Genomic DNA, 23,584 nt, shown 5'->3' on the forward strand with positions numbered 1-23,584 from the left:
GTAGCGGTTGACGTTATTGTTGGAGTCTACCGTCACCTACAATTTAAGTAATGATAAAAGTTAATTGACAGATATATCATTTTATTTAATTTTAATTAATCGTCATATTTATTAAATTAAAACTACTTATATCTTGTAAATTTAACAAAAAGTGAGGGTGGTACCAACGGTGGTACCGCGATCTACGGTCTGCTACGATCGCTGTTTGCCGCGTGGCATCGGCGGAAACGGCCGTGGATCGCCGAGCGAGCGAGCGGGCACGTCGATTTCGCTCTGGAGTCGCGCCGACAGTTGCATGCTGGATTTTGTGCCGTTCGTGTAGCTCCGCTCCAGCCGACTAACTGTCCTCGCACGGCGAGACGGTAAGTAAACCTGCCCTACGAAGTGTTTTCTTTGCGAGAAACTCACCGTCCGCGAGCCGTCGAACTACGATCACACGAAGCTGATCTTCGCTCAAGCACGTGATGAACATTAGATATTGTATCCCCGACAGGTGTGTAACCGGCGGCACTGCCCTTGTGTATACACACGTTATGTACGTTCCCGAATGTATTGTTTGACCAAGAATAAGCTTGACGAGAGAAATAACGAGACCGCTGTTGAATCGTTGAATTAATCGGACGCCGGATCGCGCTTACGAGTATCAAAGCCCCTCAAGTGTCGAGACACGAACGGTCGACGTGACGCGAAACAATGCAGCTAAACCTTACTCTCTTCCTTTATTTTAATAATCCCCAAGCAAATTCCAAGTAGACGCGGGACAAATTTGAACTTCCGGGGTGCGACAGTGAGAATCACGCTGAAAGTCGTACGCGATATCGAGTCCTCGCTCGTTTATTAGGAACGTCGCGTTTCCGCGAAAGATAACGACGTAGCGCAGCGAGGAGTAGAAAAAGAAAAACAATTAAAGTCGACACGTTACCATTCGGCGAACAATAGAAAACGCGGGGCGAATAATCGCAGACGCGAGTTTTACGTAATGCGCTACCGTGTCCCTTTTATGGCGCCGGGCTTTTGCGCCGCCGAGGACCCGGAATAAAAAAAATAAAAAAAATATCGCGCGTTCTTTTTACTTCGCCGCGCGCGCTCGCCGGTTTATCTAGTTCGTGATTAGGAGAGTGGAACGGTGCGGCAGGTGCAGCGCGAATGCAAAAGCGTGGCCCGTGTGAATTAGTGTGTGAACCTGCGTAAGCGGCTACGTGCACCTCGTAAAACAATCCCGGCGCGATTGTAGGTGAGGTGAGAGGACGGGACGAGCGAGGGGGGGAAGAGAGAAAAATTACCCGCGTTCTGCCGCACGTAATGCACGATGATACGCCTCGCTCGCGAAACGTTTCGATTGCGAAATAGATGGGTGGCTACACCCTTGCAAAACCGTAATTGCGTTTCCCCGCGGGATTTTCGCAACGACCCCCTTCGGAAAAAAAAAAAGAAGAGAGCGAGCTGCGAGAAAGATCATCTTGAACGCACGAAAGCGCCTGATAACGAGACGATAACGCGCAGAGGAATTTTTTTCTGATAAGGCGATGAGAATCGGCGCGAACTACTGTGGCTGAATACATTCGCACTTTGCTTTCTAGGCGTATATGTATGCACGTGTCGCGATTTTGTTGCGCTCTGGCGTGCTCCGGAGATTGCCTCGATTACCGCGGGATTCCTAATTACGCGTTATCTCATGGTTCTTATCGGGTCGCCGCACAATTACGGCGCACGGAGCTGTGTTGTTCTCCCCGCGTTTAATCATTCATGCCGCGCGTCGCGTTAATTGCGGTCCTTAACGAGGATCACTTAAACCAATCTCGCGATTCACCGGAATTTTTCCCCGCTGCTCATCGTGCTAGAAAAGTCGACCCGTTTTTCCTCATCATCGGTCCCAAGGTTCTCGAGCGATCCATCTTGATTTCAGCGACTCAGCGAGAAGACACGCGTTCCGATAACATTCGCGAGACTCGACGAAATCGGAGATAGAACGTTCACCCTTGTCTCCTTAGGCGAAAGCGCCGCGGCGAAAGTGAGTCTGCGGAATCGAGATTACTCTCCCCTTCCTCCTCGTCGCGAGGAGCTCCGACGTCGTTTATCAGATCCTTTTAGCGCGCGTGTGACGCGACGCGAATCGCATTACGCAACCGCGGGAAAAAGAATCGCTCGATCCCTATACATATATGTAGATGTAGGTGGGCGAGCTGCCGTGCGAGACGAAGACGCCAGTGACTCATTCGCGGTTCTTGATCACCGTGCACTTAGACGCGGATCGCGTCGTCGGTTTATATCGCGCCGCTGTCGATCGGTTCTCTTACGCGGAACCAAATCATTTGGCAAAGATTTGCACATTTCCGGCCGCGGGGCAGACGACCGGGACCAATTTCCGGCCGTTTTGCTGACTAAACGTTGCCGATGGCACCTGCGACACCTCGAGGCGCCGCGTCGTCGACTGGAAAAAAAAAAAAAAAGTTGCCGCTCGGTGACAAAGGAGTGAATAATACGCAGCTGAAGCAGCGATAATATCCGCGATATTGTGCGACATTAATCTAAGTTAGTTATGAACTATCGGACTGAAAAAGGCTTTCGATAATTAATTATTGCTGTTGTAATATAGTTATATTATTATATTAATATTTTGTAATTTCCACAATTAATAATTTATACTTTTTTTTTTAATTGTCGGAGAACTTGTCACCGATATTCCGAAATGGATTTAAGTTATGATTGGGCTATTTTGCGAAACGCCGAGCGGAACTCGATGCAAATGGGTGACCGCGGGACCGAAAGCTCGACCCACTGCACTCGATCTAATCACCAGACGCTCTTGATAACGGCGGTGGCGCGAAGGTTGTTCCAATTAACGTTAAACGACGTGAAATGACGACTATATATACCTCGCTATGATCGAAACATGAAACTCGCGTCATGAATTTATTATAATCAGATCGTTTACCTGCGAGAGTTAATTAACGAAACGAACGATCTCGCTTAATTCTCGGGAACGAATTTCTGCATTTTAACAACTCCTTTGTTCACTGTACTCTATTTTTTTTTTTAACGCCATGATCCGAGATCTCCTAATCGCATTCACGTAACAAACCAAAGAAATAAAAAATTCGTGTTGTTTCTGCAACGAAAAAGGAAATATTCAGCAACAGGATTAATTTCGAATTAATAAGTATAAATTATTGAATATATTATTCGAAGGTAATTACACTTTTTTTTTTATCGCGGTACAATCTGCGTTATTTACACAATCCTGCCGCTGCATTAAATAATAATAAAGAAAAACATTGTAGATATGCATCCGTTTTCAGAGAGGAAAAAAAAAAAAGTATCAACGTTATTTCGGCTGCCGGTTTAAACGCGGTAAATTCGGTGGGCGCTCACGCGTGTCTCCCTGTTTCGGTATGTCGGCCCCACCTGCCGTTTCCTGCTTCCTCTCGTGTTCCCCTTGCATTCCCATTCGATCGGCCCTTCCGACGGATTAAGGGCCCGTTGTGCGGCGTGTCGACGTGAGGCGCGGCCGCACGCAAGCCGCGATCTCAGGATCGATTGTCTCCGCGATTGTCTTCGCGGGGCCGATCTTGTCCTCGAAAACGGCGACGATCGCGAGGAGCCGCGCCTCGCTCCGAGAACAATGCAATGCGCTAGAGCGATCTCTTCAACGCCGGGGCGGAAGAAAAGACGCCGTGCCCCAAGTACTCAGGCCGAGGGATCGATACCACCGCGCCTTGCCGCGAATTAAAAAAGAAGAAAGAGAAAGAGGAGAGGAAAGGGTTAACGAGATGACGAGGGAGGCGGAGAGGGGGAGGAGGAAAACGGACGCAACATCTGGACGTTACGGTTTCTTCTGCTATATAGTAGAAGAAGGTGAACGAACCGATGCGGACGATTCCTCGCCTCTCTCTTCCTCCTTTCGCTCTTTCTCGCTCTCTCTTTTTCTCTTTCCTCTTCTTCTTCTTCTTCGCGATGCATCTCTCGGAACGCAGAAAATTGCTCCTTAGCATGCTTAGACGCCGCGACGTGTCGCAACGTTATTCGCCCGCGTCGATCCCGATCGATTTAAGGAGTCGTTTCGGGGTCCGCCGTCGTTTCGCCGTCGCCGCGAATTCGTTCCGTGGATTAGCGCGATCCAAAGCGCGCCGCGATGTCCTGCGGATCGATGCAAGGATTTACCGCTGGCTTTTACCGTTACGATATCTCTAACGGGACGCACGGGAGAGTATGACAGAAGGAACAAGGCAATTTCTCGCGCTTTCCAGATCGCGCGCCGTTCCCAGCAGCTGCGACTGCCGTCCGACGCGGTAATCGCGGGATTATATATCGGGCAAAATTGCGGGCATTCAAAGTGACTTTATCCCGTCATTATACCGATACCGAGTCTCGCGCTCTGTTAAAGCCCGCCTCGGATAATCCATTTTAATTTCGAACGGAGAACAAAATCAGCAGAGCGTTCGGGCGCGCGCTATAACGAATCGAAGATAGTAAGAAAGATAAATGAAAGATTCAAATAATAAAACGGTGAAGTTGAAAATAAAGAATGTCTAGAATCTCGCGATGCTCACCTCTTTTTTTTTTTTTTCGATTTTAAGTAGAAGCGTCGCATATATCGGACGCATTTGCATGCAAATGCGACAGGTTTAGTGCATCGGTGATAAGGGCACGACGGCCTTTTTGAAATTCTGTCGCGGCGCGTCGACGACGCGTGTAAAACGCGAGACGCAGCGGCTCGTGACGACCTTTGATCGCGCTCGTCGGATTGTCGAATCCGGGCGACACCGGGAAACACGCGGAGCGACGACGAGACGATCCCGACGTCGTTCTGTGCCCGTGATTTTATCGCGTACGACCGCCTGCGCAACCCCGAAGCGTGTCCGCCGCGCGAGCTGCGCTCGAAAATCGTCGGCAGGATTGCGTTACGCAATCGTAAAATTATCTCCGCGCGATGGCTGACAGGATGAAAATTAAGGAGCCCAGGAATGACGACGTCGTTTCGAAAGAAAAAATTAATCCTCAATTTTCTGCCTATATTAAGGAAAAAAAAACTACCATCAAATTTATAAATTCTATATTTCCAATAATAAATATAATTGAATTAATTATAAATATAATAAAGTAGAAAAATTTGCCGAGTCGTTTTTTAGTCGGTATTTCAACGCGTAGATAAATTAATTTCAAAAGCGTTTTTTAATGATGAAAATCATAACTCAAAGAATTGTCATTTCACGTTGTAATTTCTTGAAACATTAGTGATACGAGCCAAGATACCATCAAGTAAAATCTAATCCTGTAGTGCCCGCTGTTTTAAGAAGTAGAAAGACACGCGGAGCACCTGCGAGTTTAGGCGATAAATAACGACGATTATTTCGGAGTCGTGCCTACCGTCACGCGCTTATCTGGATAGCACGTTGTGATAAGCGATAAATTGAAACGGGCATTTCGATTTCTGCCTGTATTCGTGCAAAAAATAGATTCATCGCAATGCAAAGAGCGCGAAGCCAGTTTTTATCGGTCAATTTTCAAACCGATAAATTTTCGCTTCCGTCATTATTATAAAATTCTACCACCGAAATGACGCCGCGCATGTACAGAATGTCCCAGAATGATGAACTTTCGTTTTCCCAGCCGACGTATTTTTAGATAGCTGAAACAATGCTCTACACTTTAAATAAAAATTAAATCTCTTTAATAAAATATATGTATAATTAATTAATTTTTTATTTTATTGGAATAGTACGATCGAAGATATTTTTAATATTATTTAAAATATAAAAAATTAAAGGTTTTATTGCGGAAATAATCATAAAGCATTTTTCCCGCCGAACGTAATGAAATTCGTATTTTATTTTTGAGTTCATGTTCCGATAGCATGTCGATACGATTTTTATCGAAATTATTTATCTAAAATTGTTTGACTCGAGAGGTTCTGTCTCGGAAGACGGTCTCCCGCTGTTTAAACTGCGAGCAATTCTCAATCTTTATTGATCGCCTCGGCACTTTTGTTGCTTCTTCCGTCAATAATGCGCCGCTTTTAAAACGAGACCAAGAATTGCCAGAATTGCTGGGAATCTCCATTCAGCATACGTAGAAAAGCACCGGAAGTCGGACTAGCGATCCATTCGCCGGGAATTTCTTCGAAAGGCTAGAAAGTGTCTGCGCCAGCAAATGCTGTCGTCGAGAATTTCCGTTTCGCAAAGGCGACAATGACACGGATCCGATCGTCTTTGAAACGGTTGCTCTCGTTGCAAATTTCAACGCTTTCGTTCGCGAATAACTCTCGTGAAACCACCGAACGTTTGTTTGACTACAGAGTTCTTTATTTTGCTTAATTCGAAATCGATTTTTCCCTCAACGAAGATATCGAAGAAAACCACCATTTTCTGCAATTCTTAGATATATTTCAATTTGTCTAATCAACACTATTTTATTATTTGTTCAAACTTTAATTAAAAAAAAAATTTTTTAATTCGAAGAATTAATTCTTTAAAATACGAAGAATTTCGATTTCTAGAAAAACACCGTATTAATTTTAAAATTGTTCACACACTGAGTGACACTTCTCATAAATAATTTACGCGTATTTCTCACATTGTAATTACGATTTATGTTATACGAAACGTTCCGGCTAACGCGCTTTCTCTCAACCGTTCAAAACGAAGACTAAGGCAGCTGCCGGAGAGAGAGAGAATTGTCTGTATGTCATTTCGATCGTGCGCCTGTTTCAGAGTCAAGCTCGGGAATGGAGAACCAACAGGTGTGGGTCCGTGACCCCCAGGAGGGTTTTATCATCGGAAAATTCACGGACATGGTGGACGGAGACGCCTTGATCGTGCCACTCGACCCAAAGTATCCGCAGCGCACCTGTCCGCTGGACGAAGTGTATCCCGCCGGCGAATATACCAAAGATGTCGAGGATAATTGTAAGTATACATATTTCTGGACCTTAATAAACTCTTTTTCTTTCTTTCTCTCTCTCTCTTTTTTTTTTTTTTTTTTTTTTTTTTTTGTAACTTGCGTATTATTTACTTAATCACTGGAAAGAAACACGAGAACCGTGACGTCAAAAATGCGCAAGATCGCCCGGCTGGATCTGTGTTTGTATCTCACCTCTGTGCCAGTTAACGCGTTATGAAAAAACTACACCGAATATTATGTCGAAATTATTCAATCATTTGTAATGTCCGTAATTATTCTAAAGAAATACCTCCGCAAATTCGTTTGCCAAAAGTTATCAAATGCAAAACAGTTGCGCGCATGTAACGTCTACGGGAAGTAAAAGAACAGAGTGAAAAGATAACGTTAACGCCCGTTTATTTCGCGATTCCTCCCCTGATTGTTCTACACCGTGACGTACTCGCGCGTTTCGTCTATTTTATATATCAGAGATTAGGATCACGCGGTCACGCTCACTTCTCACGCGACTTTCCCTCTTTCGCAAAGGCGCTTTCACTGATTTTTTTTTTCCTTCCTTGTCACCACTTCTTTTTCCTCTCTAAATTATTGTCCCCAGGCGCCCTGATGTACCTGAACGAAGCCACGCTGCTGAATAACATTCGCACCCGCTACTTCAAGGACAGAATATACGTGAGTAATCGCGGCGTCGACGAGATCGTGCCGTTCGCTTCGTGCGATCGTAGTTTCTACGACTTTTAATCCGCCGTCGAATTTCAGACCTACGTCGCCAACATTTTGATAGCCGTGAACCCGTACTACGAGGTGAAGGATCTCTACTCGCCGCGGACCATCAAATCCTATCAGGGAAAGTCCTTGGGTGAAACGCCACCGCACGTTTTCGCTATTGGTACGACCCCCCATTTTTTCACGGTTGATTTACTGCCGACGAGAGTTCACAGTTATTTTCCTTTATCTTTACAGGCGACAAAGCGTTCAGAGATATGAAAGTGCTGAAACAATCTCAGAGCATCATCGTGTCCGGCGAATCGGGAGCGGGCAAGACCGAGTCGACCAAGTATCTCCTGCGATATCTTTGCGATCTTTGGGGTTCAACGGCCGGTCCGATAGAGCAAAGAATTCTTGATGGTGAGAAAAACAGTTGTTTGTCGACGTAAAATAAATAATAAAAACGTGCTAAATTTTTTTTTTTTTTAATAATCATTTATTGAGCAAACTTAAATAGCGTCGCATTATTTGCCGTACATTAATAATTGTAATTATTTGTCATAATTATCTCGCAGCGACTCCGGTGTTGGAAGCGTTCGGAAACGCGAAGACAAAGCGCAACAACAACAGCTCACGCTTCGGCAAGTTTATGGAGGTGCACTTCGACGCCAAATGTCAGGTGGTCGGCGGATACATCTCCCACTACTTGCTGGAGAAGTCCAGGGTGTGCTTGCAGAGCCCGGACGAGCGCAACTATCATGTGTTCTATATGATGTGCGCTGGTGCGCCGGCTGATCTCCGCGCAAAATTGGGAATTACCCGGCCAGACGATTTTCATTATCTGAGGAATGGCTGCACTCAATACTTTTGCAATGCGAGATCGGAAAAACGGTTAAACGAGGCACAAAAGAGTCGTGATCAGATACAGAAGGGCAGTCTCCATGATCCGATTCTGGACGACGTTGAAGGCTTCAACGCCATCGATCAAGTGCGTTGGTGGAATCTCTTTCTTTACCTAATAACCTGCAATAATCTAAAAGCTTTAAAACCTTTGGCAATTATTTATACTTTATATTTTCATATTATTATTTAATTAGATTTTTAATTATATTTATTGTGCCGAAGGCGTTCACGCGACTTGGCCTGACGGACGCCGAACGTATGGAAATTTACACGATGGTAGCCGCCGTGCTTCATCTCGGCAATATCACATTCGAAGACAACCCGGAAGACACGAAGGGCGGCTGCAGGATAACCGCTGACTCGAATAAGGCGGTCACGATATCCGCGAAACTTTTGGAAGTGGACCCTGAAGAGCTGCGACAAGCACTGGTCTCGAAAGTGATGCAAACCAGTCGCGGTGGAATTAAGGGAACAGTGATTATGTGAGTGCGCAAATATTTTAAGAAATGTTTTTTTATGGTCTTTAAAAATGGATTTCTTAAAACTATTTTACGATTCAAACGCTAACGATGCAACGTTAATAATTTTTTAAATTGCGATAGGGTGCCTTTAAAGGTTTATGAAGCCAATAACGCTAGAGATGCTCTGAGCAAAGCCATTTACAGCAAACTATTCGACCACATTGTCTCGCGGATCAACAAGAGTATACCCTTTAAAGCATCAAGTTACTACATCGGCGTGTTGGACATCGCAGGTTTCGGTGAGAATTATTCTTTATCAACGAACTTCCGTTGGTGTACACGAAAATAAATTGCGATAATTTTTCTTCTTCGTGCTTATAGAATATTTTAAGGTCAACAGCTTTGAGCAGTTCTGTATAAATTACTGCAACGAGAAACTTCAGCAGTTTTTTAACGAGCGGATTCTGAAGTACGAGCAGGAGCTTTACGCCCGAGAGGCCTTGAACGTCCCAAAAATCTCGTACGTCGACAATCAGGATTGCATCGGTGCGTAAAATTGTAATTGCTCTGATTAAAATTGTAGAATTATTTTTAAACATTTTTTTTTTTAATTAAAAAAAATTATGCAACTACTTAATAATATAAATTTATTAATTTATTATTAAAAAAAAAAAATTTTGAAAAACGGCAATGTCGATTTTTAAATAAATTTTTCCTAAACTTTATTGGGATCGCGAATAAAAGCGATAAATGGCACTTCCGTTTGTGGATTTTGAAGATAAATGACATGTCACGCTAACTTTCAGATTTAATCGAGTCGAAGAATACGGGTATCTTCAGCCTGCTGGACGAAGAATCGAAACTGCCGACTCACAGCTTCGCGCATTTCACCAACGAAGTTCATCGCGCGTGGAGCGGTCATTTCCGCATCACTTTGCCGCGAACGTCACGATTGAAGGCTCATCGGGAATTACGAGACGATGAGGGCTTCGTGATTCGCCATTACGCCGGCGGTGTTTGCTATCAAACGGTAAGGCGACGTGTTACCCGCAAAACGACGCAAAAACCATCGTAAACGCATGGAAACCGGCGTTACGCATTTTTTAAAATATTTCTTGGACTTCCTTTACACGCACTTTGCGTCTTTACGTTTGAAGAACTTTCCGTATTACATTTACACACTGTAACTGTAAATTCACGTTTTCTTCTCACAGAATCAGTTCATTGAAAAGAACAACGACGCGTTGCACGCTTCTCTGGAAGGGTTGATTCAAGAAAGTGGTAATAAGTTTCTCAGAACGCAGTTCGCCAGTCACTCGCTGCAGAAAGGAAAGCTCACCTTCATCAGCGTCGGCAGCAAATTCAAGACGCAGCTTGGCGAACTCATGGATAAGCTGAAGAGCAATGTGAGAATGAGTATTTTTTCGACCTCGCAGAGCTTTGATTGGATGTTTTAACGACACTCGCGTCGATTTTTTCAGGGAACGAACTTCATAAGGTGCATCAAGCCGAACAGTGATATGGTGGCACATCAGTTCGACGGTAACAGCATCATGAACCAACTGCGCTGCTCGGGAATGACGTCGGTTCTCGAGTTGATGGAGCACGGGTATCCGAGCCGCGTGCCTTTCCACGAGCTGTACAATATGTATAAGTCGTATTTACCACCGGAGCTCGCCAAGCTTGATCCACGATTTTTCTGTGAAGCGTTGCTGCACAGTTTAAAGCTAAATCAGAAAGACTTCAAGTTTGGCATCACTCGAGTATTCTTCAAGCCAGGCAAGTTCGCGGAATTTGATCGGATTATGCGGTCCGACCCAGAGAATCTACGCAAGCTGATTGCCAACGTGAAAAAGTGGCTGCTGAAGTCGCGCTGGAACAAACTGCAGTTCTGCGCGCTTTCGGTAATCAAGCTAAAGAATAAGATTATTTATCGCCGACAGCATTTGATCGTACTGCAGAAAACGGCGCGCATGTACATCGCGAGGAAACAGCATCGGCCGCGCATCCGCGGTATCATGAAAATCAGGAATCTGCGGAAGCAACTGACACGCATGGAGGAAACCGTGAGTCAACTAAAGAGTCGAGAGAATTCAACGCGAGACATGAAAAGGCTCGACGACGACCTAGAGACGGCCATACGCAAGATTCGGAACAACCCGAAAATCACACCAACGGAGATCGACGGCCTTTACACGTCCTTAGTGAACCAGGTGAATAAGCAAATGGCTACTCTACAGGACATGGTGAAACAACAAAAGGTTGCGGAGGAGCAAGCGAGATTGCGAAAGATTCAACAGGAGCTCGAGTTGGAGAAAAAACGGAAGGAAGAAGAGGAACGCCGGAAGAGAGAAGAGGAGGAGAACAGGAGGAAAAAGCTGGATATGGAAGCCAGGAGGAAGATCGAGGAGAAGCAGAGGAAAAAGCAGGAAGAAGAGGATCAGAAGACCGCGGCTGCTCTTCAGGTTTGTGTTTAGTTGTCACATGGTCAGGCAAAAACCTAAATTATTATTTTATGTTTAATTCTAATTTAATAATTTATTTTTAGTTAAACAATAATTAATATCCATTAAAAAATTCTCTTATTTTCTATATGTGTATTATTTAAAGGCGCAACTGGAAAAGGAAGCCATGGAAGAGAGTCGGTTTCGAGAACTGCTGGAGCAGGAAAGGAGAGATCACGAGCTGGCGGTCAGGCTTGCTCAGGAATCGAATGGACAAGTCGAAGACTCTCCACCGCCTATGCGAAGGTAAAACCTTTCTTATTAATTAACGCAATTGTCCCGAATAATAGTATAAATAATTTTTTTAATATTATTGTTTTTTATTAAATAAAAAATAACATATTTTATTTTTTAAATTGACGCAGTGGCTCTGACGTACGCGCGCCTATGAACAACAACAGGCTAATAAGGTATCGTATAATTTCTCGTGCGAAAGACTAATGAGATTTCCCCTTTTCATGATTTTGAAATAAAAATAAATTATGAATACTGGTCTAAGAATTAGAACAAAATAGAAATGATACTTAGATCTCTGTAAACTGCATGATTTCATAAATCTTAGCTTGCAAATGATTTTCCCGTAGACTTAAAACGCGATGAGTGCGTATTCCGTTCCGTAAAGTATGATGAAGTATTATGAAATCGCGATTACGTACTGTTCTCACAAGTATCTGTCACGCGACGCAGATCGGAGCAAGTGCGTAACCAACAAGCGGCTATGAGCAACAAGAAGTACGACTTGTCCAAATGGAAGTACTCGGAATTGCGGGACGCAATCAATACATCCTGCGATATCGAGCTACTTGAAGTACGTATACGTCAATCGAGTGACCGCAACTTTTTGCCTGTAAAAGAGAAAAAGTAAGAGAAAATCGCTTGCTGCAGGCCTGCCGTCACGAGTTCCATCGCAGGCTGAAGGTGTACCACGCCTGGAAGGCGAGAAACCGCAGAAGGACTATCATGGACGAGAATGAGCGAGCGCCGAAGTCTATCATGGAAGAGGGTGAATAATGCAGTTCTAAACGCTTATTGCGTTCGATTTTCGATGTTTCAATCAAATGATCGTTACTTTTTAGCCGCGAGAACGCCGAGGACGCCGCTGAAGCAACAGATAGTCGAGTCTTCCCAGAGATACTTTCGGATCCCTTTTGTCCGTTCCTCCGCAGCCGGGCAGCAGGACAACACCCACGGAGGGGGTAAGCGGGGCTGGTGGTACGCACATTTCGACGGGCAGTACGTGGCGCGGCAAATGGAGCTTCATCCCGACAAGCCGCCCATCCTCCTCGTAGCAGGTGAGCTCTGCTCGTCGCTTTTGTCTTTCAACGTATTAGTTACTCGTGCCGACACGAGCGTTCTCTCTGCATTGCAAATATCGGTCTGGAACGCGGACTACATTTTGAAACCGAATAACGATCAGCTGGGTCAAAGCGATTAGCTTTGTGCGATAAATAAAGCTAACGAAGATAAATGAAACGAAGCGCGACTCTCCGTGGAGCGATTTCCCACATTTATCCGCGGGCGCTAAAATACAATTGCCCAAGCAAGTTTTACTTCTGCAGAAATCCTTGCCAGAAGTGTTATTGCCGTCCGTTAATTTATTACATTTTACGCGTCGAGGGTAAAGTTCACGACCGCCGGTATAATTTTTATTTCAAAAAGATTTCTTTTTATTTTCCTAGGCATTGACGATATGCAGATGTGCGAATTAAGTCTGGACGAGACTGGATTAACGAGGAAACGCGGCGCAGAGGTTTTGGAGCACGAATTCAACCGCGAGTGGGAAAAATACGGCGGCAAGCCGTACATAGCTTCGTGCGATCGTAGGAAGTGAAGACGCTGTGATGGATGCACGATGGAATTGGATTGCTGCGTCATGTCACGGAGGAAGAAAAAAAAAAGAAGAAAAAACAAGAACGTCGTGTAAACTAACCGGCGCGGTAATTCGCGATATTATATAATAAATTTCGCGTATCTCGCGTAGCCTTTCGTGTGACGGACGATCGTCAGCGATTCTCGGTGCCTTGTTCATTGCGGCACGCACGATATGTCTATCGCAAATTGTACGCTGCGTCGTGGTTACATAAGTCGAAGAATTTTGTCGTCGAAGCATTATCGAATTAATTTCTTTTCTTTTTTTTTTCTTTTTTTTTTTTAAATAAAACTAGCGATTTAGCAATTGCCGATTAATCAGTATTCCGCAAAGCGTAAAGTAAACATTAATATATTTAAAGATTAAAAACATGAAAAAGATAATTATTTGCACACTGAGAAAATCTTTCGACGCGATCGATTGATTTGGTCGTCCGATCAAGTCGTGTTTTTTACTCGAATAATACCACGTCATTAAATCGTCCAAGCAATAATAATTGTTCTCCGTGCATTCGCGTTTGCTTTGTCTTTTGTAGTTAGAGTTTTGCAATTTAAAAACGAGCGTTTATGAACTATGTGCAAAAAAAAAAAAAAAAAAAAAAAGAAATTGTTATAAATAGTCGAAGGTTCCTTACTATATTAAGTTTAAGAGCTACTGACAAGTTGTTTGTTAGAAAAATTTTCACATTTACGTCACTCATTCGATTCGCGAAAAACATAGTCAATGTAAAAAAAAAAAAAAAAAAAAAAAGAAAAAATAGAGTATATCGATAATCACAATCTAAGTAAATACGGTAATAGATGAGTTTAATTTTAATTAAAGTTTTTACGCGATAAATGATAGTTCTCGAGCGATAGTGATCTCATCTGGGTATTTGCATTAAAACCCACCGATGGTTACTGCGCATCAAATGGATAATTATAGAATAATATTATTAAATATTTATATCTATATTGATATTATATTAATAAATCTTTGGCAACAGAAAGCATGCAACATTTTTGGCAGCGTTTTTGGCAATATTTTATTAGGAAACGTTAAAACGTTGAGAATTCGCCGAAATAAAGTCACAAGACTTGCTACTTAAAGCAGACATGCAACCTCTAAATAAATTTATGTATAAGATAAATTAAAAGGCCTATTTAGACGAATCGTCCAGCGATGCTGCCGGCGGCACCCAGCCGCCGAAGGCCGTTTCCAGCTCTTTCGCAACCGCCAGGCAGAGCCGATCTTGATAAGGTGCCGCGATAATCTGCGAATTTTCATATACGTTAAGCAATAAAGTGATATATTCATACTAGCGGTGATCATTATTCACAATATTTTGCACCGCAAAACGCAACAGAGAAGTTCGTATCGTTTAATCGAGATTTACCTGAACGCCGATGGGCATTCCCGCGTGATCGAGTCCCATAGGCACGTGCGCCGCGGGAAATCCGATGATGTTGAAGAAGCCGAGGCTCGATAAGGACAGCAACTCGTATGCTATCAATTGTGGGAGGACTGAACCCCGGAATGTCGGGTAAATAAACACGCCGTCGTCTCCTAATAAATCCTGCGAAAAAAAAAGAAAAAATTTCGGTAAGTCAGCTCGTGCGAACGCGACAATTGCGAAGGAAACACTGACCAGCAGCTTCTGGCGAAGCTCCTGGCCCTTCTTCGTGTAGTGTGAAATTTCTAAGGGCTTTAACGGGAAATGCGTGTCGAGCAAAGTGGCGAAGAGGAGCAGCTGCTTCGTGTACCGAGATAGACCGAAGAATGACTTTATCAGCTCGGTAACCGGATTTTTCTTATCCTGTGGAAGAGAAAAGAGAATTAGTTGGATTTAAAAAATTGAAAACATGTGCATTCTTTAGACGTAGATAAATTAATGGATATATACGTACTAAAAGTATTTAGAAAAATAAGAGATTGTTCGTACAAGTCTTCCATTTCGCGTCTCGACTCCTACGATGTTCTTACAACATTTATGCATCGCAGCACTGATAAAAGTAACGTATTCCACTTCTGAAACGAAGTTGCCGCAATAGTATGCTACGCGGTTGCAATACCATAATGCTTCGCGGTGAAATAAGTTTGCGTTTTTTTTTTTTTCACCGCGGTATGGAAAGGGCACGAACGTGACGTGACTTTCACGTACGTAAAACAGGCTGATTAATTAAATTTTCCTACTCTCCGAGAGAGATCATATTTTAGAAGCTCTTCGCGAGGCGTCGAGTCTTTAATTATTTAATCATCGTCTCGCGAAAAAGAAAAGATTCGTGTGCGTTTCGGGTACCTTGGGATTGTTCGAGTCTATCAGAAGCGGCGGCGGGTTCTTTATGTTAAGGAATCCCACGAGCATCATTTCGGTCAACGTCACCGGCCACTCGATTGGCAGCTGCAATTTTAAAGTAATGTATTAAAATGTCACGCGTGGCTATCAAAAACACTGTACCTTCTCCACCCGAACTCCTTGTTGCGCGAAATGATTAGCGGCGTTTACAATGCATTTCTTAATTGTATTTGTCATCGGCAGCACGCCGAACGACTGATCCAAACACTCCCGATAGTAAATCTTTATCTGCTGCAGATTCACCGGCACGTCTAGCCGTAGATCGTGATTGCATTTCGATGTCATTACTTTCATGAGCAGACTGAGGTCCTCGGCGTATCTGGCCATCGGGCCAAAGGTCAGCAGCATTTGAAAGAACTTATCGTCAGAATACGGGAAGTGTCCCTCGCTAGGAATAATTCCTGCGCAAGAAAGAGAGTGATTTGAGCTGCCCTTCTAATTTTCTTTTAAGTCTATCTAAAAAATATATTCGAATTATGTTTGGGGCTGGCTCGAACTTGAGAGTTTTATAACGGCGACAATCTGGGAGCTCGAAAACGACGGCTGCGTCTCGAAATCGTGAAAAAATATACTCGAGCGTCGAGCAGGACGATCATCTGTTTTGGAGAAAGACGCCTCGAGCTCGGCGAGTCCTTAAAAAAAACGTAAACAAAACTCGCAGTCGAGCTCGGCGCCTCCGCGCGAGAAAGACAGCGTTCTGTTGACGATCGAACGTACAGGAGGGTGCGGTAGAGGGTGAGGCATGAAGAACGATGGTTTTTACATGCCTCTGTAGTTTTTTCGCTCGTGGTCATACATCGTACACAACAGTCGCGGGTTATCGTCGCTGATCTTTTCCGAGAATTCACACGGACTCGGTTTTCCATCTTTGCAAGACGAGCACCGACCAATCAGCGATCGAGTTGCATCGGCTGTCTCACTTTTTTTACGCGGTTGTCTCTGTTACTCTAACGGCCGAAATCTCTATCGGTCAGTCTAATTCCGGGGCCTCGGGCGCGAGGACGTGTCGCTAATCGCTCCGTAATTACGCGTATTTTCGATCGCGGATAGCAAAGTATCGCGCACGAATAAGTGTCGACGTCGTCGACTCGGTAACGAACGATCATTTTCTACACTTCTGTTATTCTACTCATCGTTCTGGGCTTCGATTTGGGCCTCGAAAAAGTGCTCCGACGAGGCTAGTGACGTCACGGGCGAAGCGCACGGAGCGTCCGGCATGAAGAGCGCTTCGCTTCCGGCGTTATCAACCCGCTTCACTCGCCATCTCTCTCAACTGCATTCAGCGTGTTCCGGAGGTCGCCATTGTCAGAGCGTGATCTACACCTCGCGCGTCTTCTTCGTCGCGGCCGAGATTCTCATCCCGTTTCGAGCAAGAGATTTTTGAGGAATTTGAAGAAGATTAAGTACGCGGAGAACATCTAATATCGCGACCCGTCTGTTCGTTGCTTGGCGCAAATTTTCTCATTTATTCCGCCGACGAGAATTGACCGAAGAATCAAAAGGACCTCGTCTTACATCGTAACCAGTTGCTTGCGTCGAGATCGAGGACGATCCGGTGGAAGTAAGCAACGCCACGAATACCGTGGGCGCAAGTTTATACAACGAATGATCGTTCGTTCGCGCTTCTTAATTTTAATCGCAAAAAATCGCCGCGATAATCCACCGTCGTACTCTCGGTTGTTCGTCTCTCGAGTGATAGTGTTAGTAATTAGTGAAAGTAATTATAAAAAAGCAGAGCAGTTTAATACAGTGTTAAGTGATTTTCAAGTGATTTCAAGTCAGGATAATCCAGAGACTGCCACGGAAGGAAGGAAGGAAGGAAGGATGGAAGGATGGAAAACAACCTACCCTAACCTAACCGAAAGCTACAAATGTAAGTAAACCGTATTAATTAATTAATTAATTAATTAATGTCCCCATATACAATGACGCGTGCGAATTGGGATCTCTTGAAAAACTGTGCGCGCGTAGCCTCTTCTAGTATTTTCTTAAATATACATTTGCAGTAGTTAAGAATATAAATTATAGATTAAAAAGATCGACTCACCCGATGTAGGTTTGTGCCCAAAAATACCGTTCAAAAAGGCTGGCATTCTTATGGAGCCACCCAAGTCTGAGCCAATTCCAATCACGGAACCACCCGCTCCGAGCAATGCACCCTTAAACCAGAATTTATTTGAAAACGATTTGAAACGACTTTTCTTTTCTATCTTTCGAGCGTACCGCCTTTTTTTTTAATCTTACGATTTATGATTAACTATCAAACTAAAACTGTCGCTTGGTGGTGTTTCATTTTTTTTTTCTTTTTTGCATTTTTCCGCGAAAGGAAAGTGCTCTGAGCGAAAGTCGCAATAAATAATAAACTACAGCATATCTCGCTTACGCAAGGGTTTCGCGTGGAGTTTCGATGTTAACTAAAATTATCACCGGAGGTGTAATTTTCTTAGACCGTAAACTGTGTTCGTGACCAACGGAGCAATGTTTATAACTCTAATTGACTGGTCGTAAAAATTCGAAGAGTTTTCTCGCGAGACTTGCTTTTTTTTTTTTTTCCTCCGCCTCACATGATGAGGCAATAATTTTTTATAAATAATATCTCGAGTATTTAATAATTGGAACTAAATTACTTCGCCACCGGACGATCCCCCGGCCGAATATCTAGCATCGTAGGGATTACGAGTGCGGCCGTGAAGGTAGTTCGTGCTCTCGAAACCGGAGCACATCTCCGGCGTGTTTGTCACGCACAATGGTATCGCGCCGGCATTTCGGACCAGCTGGATGATCACGGCATCGTGGTTCGCTTTTATTCCCTTGCGAGACAAGGTACAACCTGTATAACTGCAACCTGCAATCGTTGTCAAATCCTTAGTCAATTAAAATTACCGCTAAATATTATATTACAAAATAGTACGTAAAATGATAATTAATTATGATTTTGATGATTAGTGAAATGATTAACGAAATTAATATTAAATTCTTTATTTATTAATATTAATGCTAAAATCATTCAAGCATATTTCTGATTTGGCACACTTAACGTGCGTTTCTTTAAAGATGCAATTGAAGCATTCACGTCAGAGGAACTTAAAAAATTACTTACCCGTTACGGCGCAGCATTCCTTGACGGTAATCGGAACGCCATAGAGCGGTTTTTCCTTTTCCAAAGTTTCGACATCAATTTTGCCTTCTTTAAATTGTTTGTCGTAGTTTTTTGCCTCATCGATTGCGGCAACAAATCGTTCGTCGATGACAGCGTTTATGAAAGGATTCACGTCTTTAATGCGATTTATATACGCTTGCACCACCTCGTAGCTCGTAATCTGTTTTTAAAATATATTCAAGTGCGTTCAACATCGTTTTACGTATAAATCACGCGTATTACAAAGACCGTGAAATAGCGAGTGTTAAAATTTATCGTAATATTTATACAGGCGCGGAGTGAAAGAAAATTCGTTACAATTATCACCTATTAAACAAAAAAAAAAAAAAAAAAAAAAAACAGTTGCAAAAACATAGTCGATGACTCACCTCTTTCTGTCTAATCTTTTTTGCAAGAGTCGTGGCACTTAACATGTACACGGAATCAGTTATCGGCGGTATACTTGGCGGTTTTTTGCAAATAAGCAGCAAGAGCCGACGACATATTCCGTATACTACGTTCAGCACAACGAACAGTATTCTTATCTTCAGCAACATCGTCTGCAAAGGAAACTCTATTTTATGCGTCGGACTAATAACTTTTTGTCGAATAACGCAACTAATTTTATTTAGTTTATCGCCGGTAATTTCGGTCCCCGTAAAAATATCGAATGCCCGGGTGTTTTCTAGGTACACGGTTTAAGAAAACGGCACGCTAGGCGCGGAGCGCGATACATGAAACGGTCGAAATTAGCATTGCGCAATTTCGTAAGGAGTTTTAAAGTCACGGACACATAGCGCTATCGTCAATCGCGGCTAAGGTGGTCTTATTGAATTTCGCGTCACGGTCCGCGGGGCTCCGGATAATCGTAACCATAAGTCTATCGCGTGCCTGTCACGCACAGATCATTGAATAACAATGCGCTTTAACGATGGGTTGTTGCGTAATCGGCCGCGATTAGGTGTTTTCGGGCCAATAGTAATACATGTCTCTCTTCGTATTTGTGCCGGATTAATCGGATGACATTTTTCTCGAGCGATCTCCAGGATCTTACGTTTTTTGTTTTTTTTCTTCTTTTTTTCCTCTTTCTTCATCATCTTTTTGTCGCGGATTATTATTTGGTTTAGCATTAATAAATAAAATAAAATAAAGTAATAAAAAAAAAAAAAAAAAGAGAACAAAAAGTAAGTAGTAGTAAGTAAGTAGTTTGTGAGTTTTTTGCGGTTCTCACGGTCGTCTGTCGCGAGGAATTCGTTACCGCGGTATAATAAACACTTCTTTATTCCTGCATTGTTCACGACAATATGTTTTCACAGAAGGAGAAGTAGCTAAATACACGTGCGAATTAATCGAGGCGACCCGGAATCTGCCCTTTGGTCAAGTATACTCTCAGACACTCGTGCGACGTACGTATAAAATATCTAGACCTGGACACGTGATGTGAATCTTGAATTATTCAGTTCTTCCCGCGCGCGACCGCATATAAGGCGATTTCCTCATCATCGGCCGACGCGAACGTAAAAACGAGAGCTTTCGCTCGACAATATTCAGCGCGATCCTCGCGCGGATCGTGTCGACATTTACGGGGAACCAAGCCGCATCGAAAACGCTTACTTCGCGAAAATAATTTCGAACGAGCGAGGAATTCGGCTTTCGAGTCGTTTAATTTTCTACAAAATTGCACACGCAGAAATGATGGAAGCAGTTTGTTCGCGCGGCACACGCGTCGACCGCGATCTACGTTTCGAATAATTTGCAAATCTCTGCATAAATTCGAGCGGGTCGATTGTACATTTCAAAACGTATTGAAACAATAAACGTAATAAATAGAGAAAAAGAATTAATAAAATGCTGTTTGGCGAAGCAATCATTTCCGTTAAAACGCGCATGCGATCGCAGCGTTGAATAAATAAATTCTATCGCAGGAACGCCGATAAGATTATTTATTAATAAGTCGTAGACAGATGTTGCGAGACGCCTCGCGGCTCGCGACGAAAATTTTAATGACGTACAATTGCTAGTAATACGAAGATTTTAATGCCGAAGTGGTCAAGGCTATAATACCTTTCGAGTGGACAGTATTTTTAATAAACGATTCGGGTGGTCTGCAGGTTCACGCGTTCGGTGATGGATCGCTTAGTGATCGAGATGTCCTCGCGCTTTTTTTTTTTTCCGCGCGGTTTAAATGATTGCGTGCGCAATAATGTTCAAGTCGTTGATCGAGCTTTATCAAAAAGAAAAATACGCAGTGCATGTAGGAATATTACGCAAGCAGCCGCGCATGTAACAATATTACGGAATATTAAACGTAATAAATGTGTGATAGGCTGCCCACTCGCGCAACGTGACAAGTACCTAGACAGCTCGTTATACTTCAGAACTCCGGGAAAGAAAATTTTATTCATTACGTTAAAAAAAAATTAAATTTAATTAAAATAAAATAAAATTAATAAATAAATAATTTTACGTATTATATCTGCAAAAAATCATTTTATTCGTTTATATTACATATATCGTTCTTAAATACGCAAATATTTTTAATGGTTAATTGATACATTTTAAACGTACATTTGCATTTATATATTCGTCTCTTAATAGCAAAAACTTGATACGCGCGGTATTAAGATCAATTAACATAATGTTTTTTTTTTTTTGTATTTTGTTTCTTATTAATTATTCCTATTGCATAATGCTGATAGGAAAGAACGAGCTCAGCAAAAATAAAATTATACACGCTGTATATGATTATCGAATCGTTACTTATATCTTGGTACGTCAAATAACATATTAACTTGATAATGTGTTTTGTTAATTAGTCATTGAGTTTATCTATTATATCGTTATCACGCACGATAAAGCGATTTGTATGGGCCGAAATGTAACCTAAGATCTTGAATCAGCAATTTTTTCCCTACGTTAGTCTCACCGAGTCCACTTTACGACGTTGCGGCAAGTTTCATTAAACACCTAATCTTTTTTTATCCTACCGTTTATTTCGTTTCTCTCTCGAAAAAAAAAAAAATAAAAAAAAAAAAAGAAATATCTGTCTGCGAGGTCTTTTATCGCGCCAAAAGGATCGTCATTCCGGTCGTCGGAGGATATCGCAGCGGGTAGGAAAAATCGTTCTTTGCACGTACCGTGAGACAATGTTCAAAGCTGACTTCGCCGGAATTTTTCCCTTCGAAAATAACTTCCGGTCTATACCGTGGAATTGGAAATGCACGAAAGTGCGGAGAGCAAAGTGCCGAATACTATCCAGCGGCTTACTTTGCTCGCCGTGACACTCCGTCGGCGTTAAAAGAAAAATACCACGAGCCCGCGAGTAGGTGCCATGCAAATGGACAAAGTGATCCGCGCGAACCAGATCCCGATTACACCCTGAGTCCCGGAGTGCGTGGGTATCAACTGGTATCAACGACGCGCGGCACAGCGGACTGAGACTAACGATGCCACGACTTGAGATTTTAACAAAGTCGGTGGGGGAGTCCGATGGATCTCTCTGGGGTGCCTTGTGAAGCTCAACGCGAGTACCCACATCGCTGCGTGAAACGGACAGCGTTCCAGCGATCGGTCTTATACACATCTACGTAGCATATTTTGAATTATATTAACCTGATTACGCTAACAATTAGCTGACAGCGTTGCACAAGTAATACGTTCTCTACGTATCCATGAAATTCTTAAAGTCGGGCTGCTGTGTTTTTGTGGTGCGATTGCTTTCTCTCTTATTATTTTTACTTTTGAGAGTAACATGGATGCACGCATGGGGAGAGGGTGATGTGGGAAAGAAAGAGGAGCAGAAGAAGAGAGAGAATGAATAGGGTGACAGGAAAAATGAAATAAAAGAGAAAACGCAAAAGCGACGAAAACGAAGGTCCAGGAATGACGTAAGGCGTAAGAACAAGGAAGTCGTAGGAGAAATAATACTGAATAAATGTAATAGGCATGCTCTAGTTTTTTTTTTTTTTTTTTTTTTTTTGTAATGGCGAGAGTCTAACTACATGGCGAATGTAAGAAAATTAAACAAAGAAATGCAATTGGTGGATAATTATAATGTGAGTAATGGATATGATATGTAAATGTACGGCGAGATGGATATGGAATGCATTCAGCAGGCGTGAGGAAAAAGTATGGCTACAGGTGTGAGTGTGGGTGTGGGTGCGTGTGTGAGCGAATGCGTGAAAGATGGAGATATGAAATGTAGATTTGATTATTGATCGGAAGGAACTCTTAGCCCAATATTATGCGATTTGATAATATATTTCAATTAAAATCCGCTTAGCATCAATTTCACACATCGCTAAATAGATTGCCAAGCTACAATTAAGCTGCGTTCAAGTATACAGCTGTAACTCTTAAATTTCCGCGTTTGCAATCGGTATAACGCAATATAATTACACTGCGAACTAACAACTCTTCCTTTTTCCTCCCGCAACTGCAAATTATTTTTAAACTTTCTGACATAAAAACACGTCTTTTATTTATTTCTAAAAGAAATTTACGCCGCGTAATAAATTTTTTTTTTATTCTTAAAAATCTATTTAAAAATTTCTAAAAACTTGGGTATTTCCATGTTTCTTGTTGACAGCATCGACACACTCTTACGAGTACATCTCTGATCTTTAACCCTAAAGACTAATAACGTGCCGTCATTCATGCGGCTCGTCACAAACGGCTTTGTACCACTGACGATGTGCGTCGCTTAATAAAATTCATTAATTCATTATCACCGCGAGATCGTCGTGGCGACTGGCGGCGGACTTCTCG

At 42.8% G+C, this 23,584-nt stretch overlaps 2 protein-coding genes across 3 annotated transcripts; one reads left to right on the forward strand and one right to left on the reverse strand.

Moving 5' to 3' along the window:
- Positions 1–216: 216 nt before the first annotated feature.
- On the forward strand, positions 217–13,613 carry Jar (Myosin heavy chain 95F jaguar). The gene is made up of 18 exons (XM_070674528.1): positions 217–362; positions 6,711–6,905; positions 7,496–7,569; positions 7,657–7,786; positions 7,861–8,025; positions 8,181–8,593; positions 8,731–8,990; positions 9,111–9,268; positions 9,351–9,515; positions 9,776–9,999; positions 10,184–10,375; positions 10,451–11,434; positions 11,580–11,719; positions 11,839–11,883; positions 12,161–12,281; positions 12,359–12,476; positions 12,550–12,765; positions 13,153–13,613. Exons 2-18 carry the CDS (start codon positions 6,725–6,727, stop codon positions 13,302–13,304), a joined length of 3,738 nt encoding a protein of 1,245 aa, XP_070530629.1. The 5' UTR covers positions 217–362; positions 6,711–6,724; the 3' UTR covers positions 13,305–13,613.
- Positions 13,614–14,341: 728 nt separating this feature from the next.
- LOC139113395 (fatty-acid amide hydrolase 2-like) lies at positions 14,342–22,097 on the reverse strand. 2 transcript variants are annotated; one of them, XM_070674532.1, is made up of 10 exons: positions 21,955–22,097; positions 19,207–19,377; positions 18,779–18,998; positions 18,306–18,523; positions 17,726–17,837; positions 15,781–16,079; positions 15,622–15,723; positions 14,971–15,138; positions 14,719–14,898; positions 14,342–14,595 (listed from the first exon to the last, which is right to left on the reverse strand). In XM_070674532.1, exons 2-10 carry the CDS (start codon positions 19,372–19,374, stop codon positions 14,482–14,484), a joined length of 1,581 nt encoding a protein of 526 aa, XP_070530633.1. In that variant the 5' UTR covers positions 19,375–19,377; positions 21,955–22,097; the 3' UTR covers positions 14,342–14,481. The 2 variants fall into 2 exon arrangements, with proteins under 2 accessions (XP_070530633.1, XP_070530634.1); XM_070674533.1 differs by lacking the exon at positions 21,955–22,097 and adding an exon at positions 20,245–20,369.
- Positions 22,098–23,584: the final 1,487 nt, after the last annotated feature.

The sequence above is a fragment of the Cardiocondyla obscurior genome, linkage group LG02 (assembly GCF_019399895.1).
Source record: "Cardiocondyla obscurior isolate alpha-2009 linkage group LG02, Cobs3.1, whole genome shotgun sequence".
In the NCBI taxonomy this organism is placed as follows: domain Eukaryota; kingdom Metazoa; phylum Arthropoda; class Insecta; order Hymenoptera; family Formicidae; genus Cardiocondyla; species Cardiocondyla obscurior.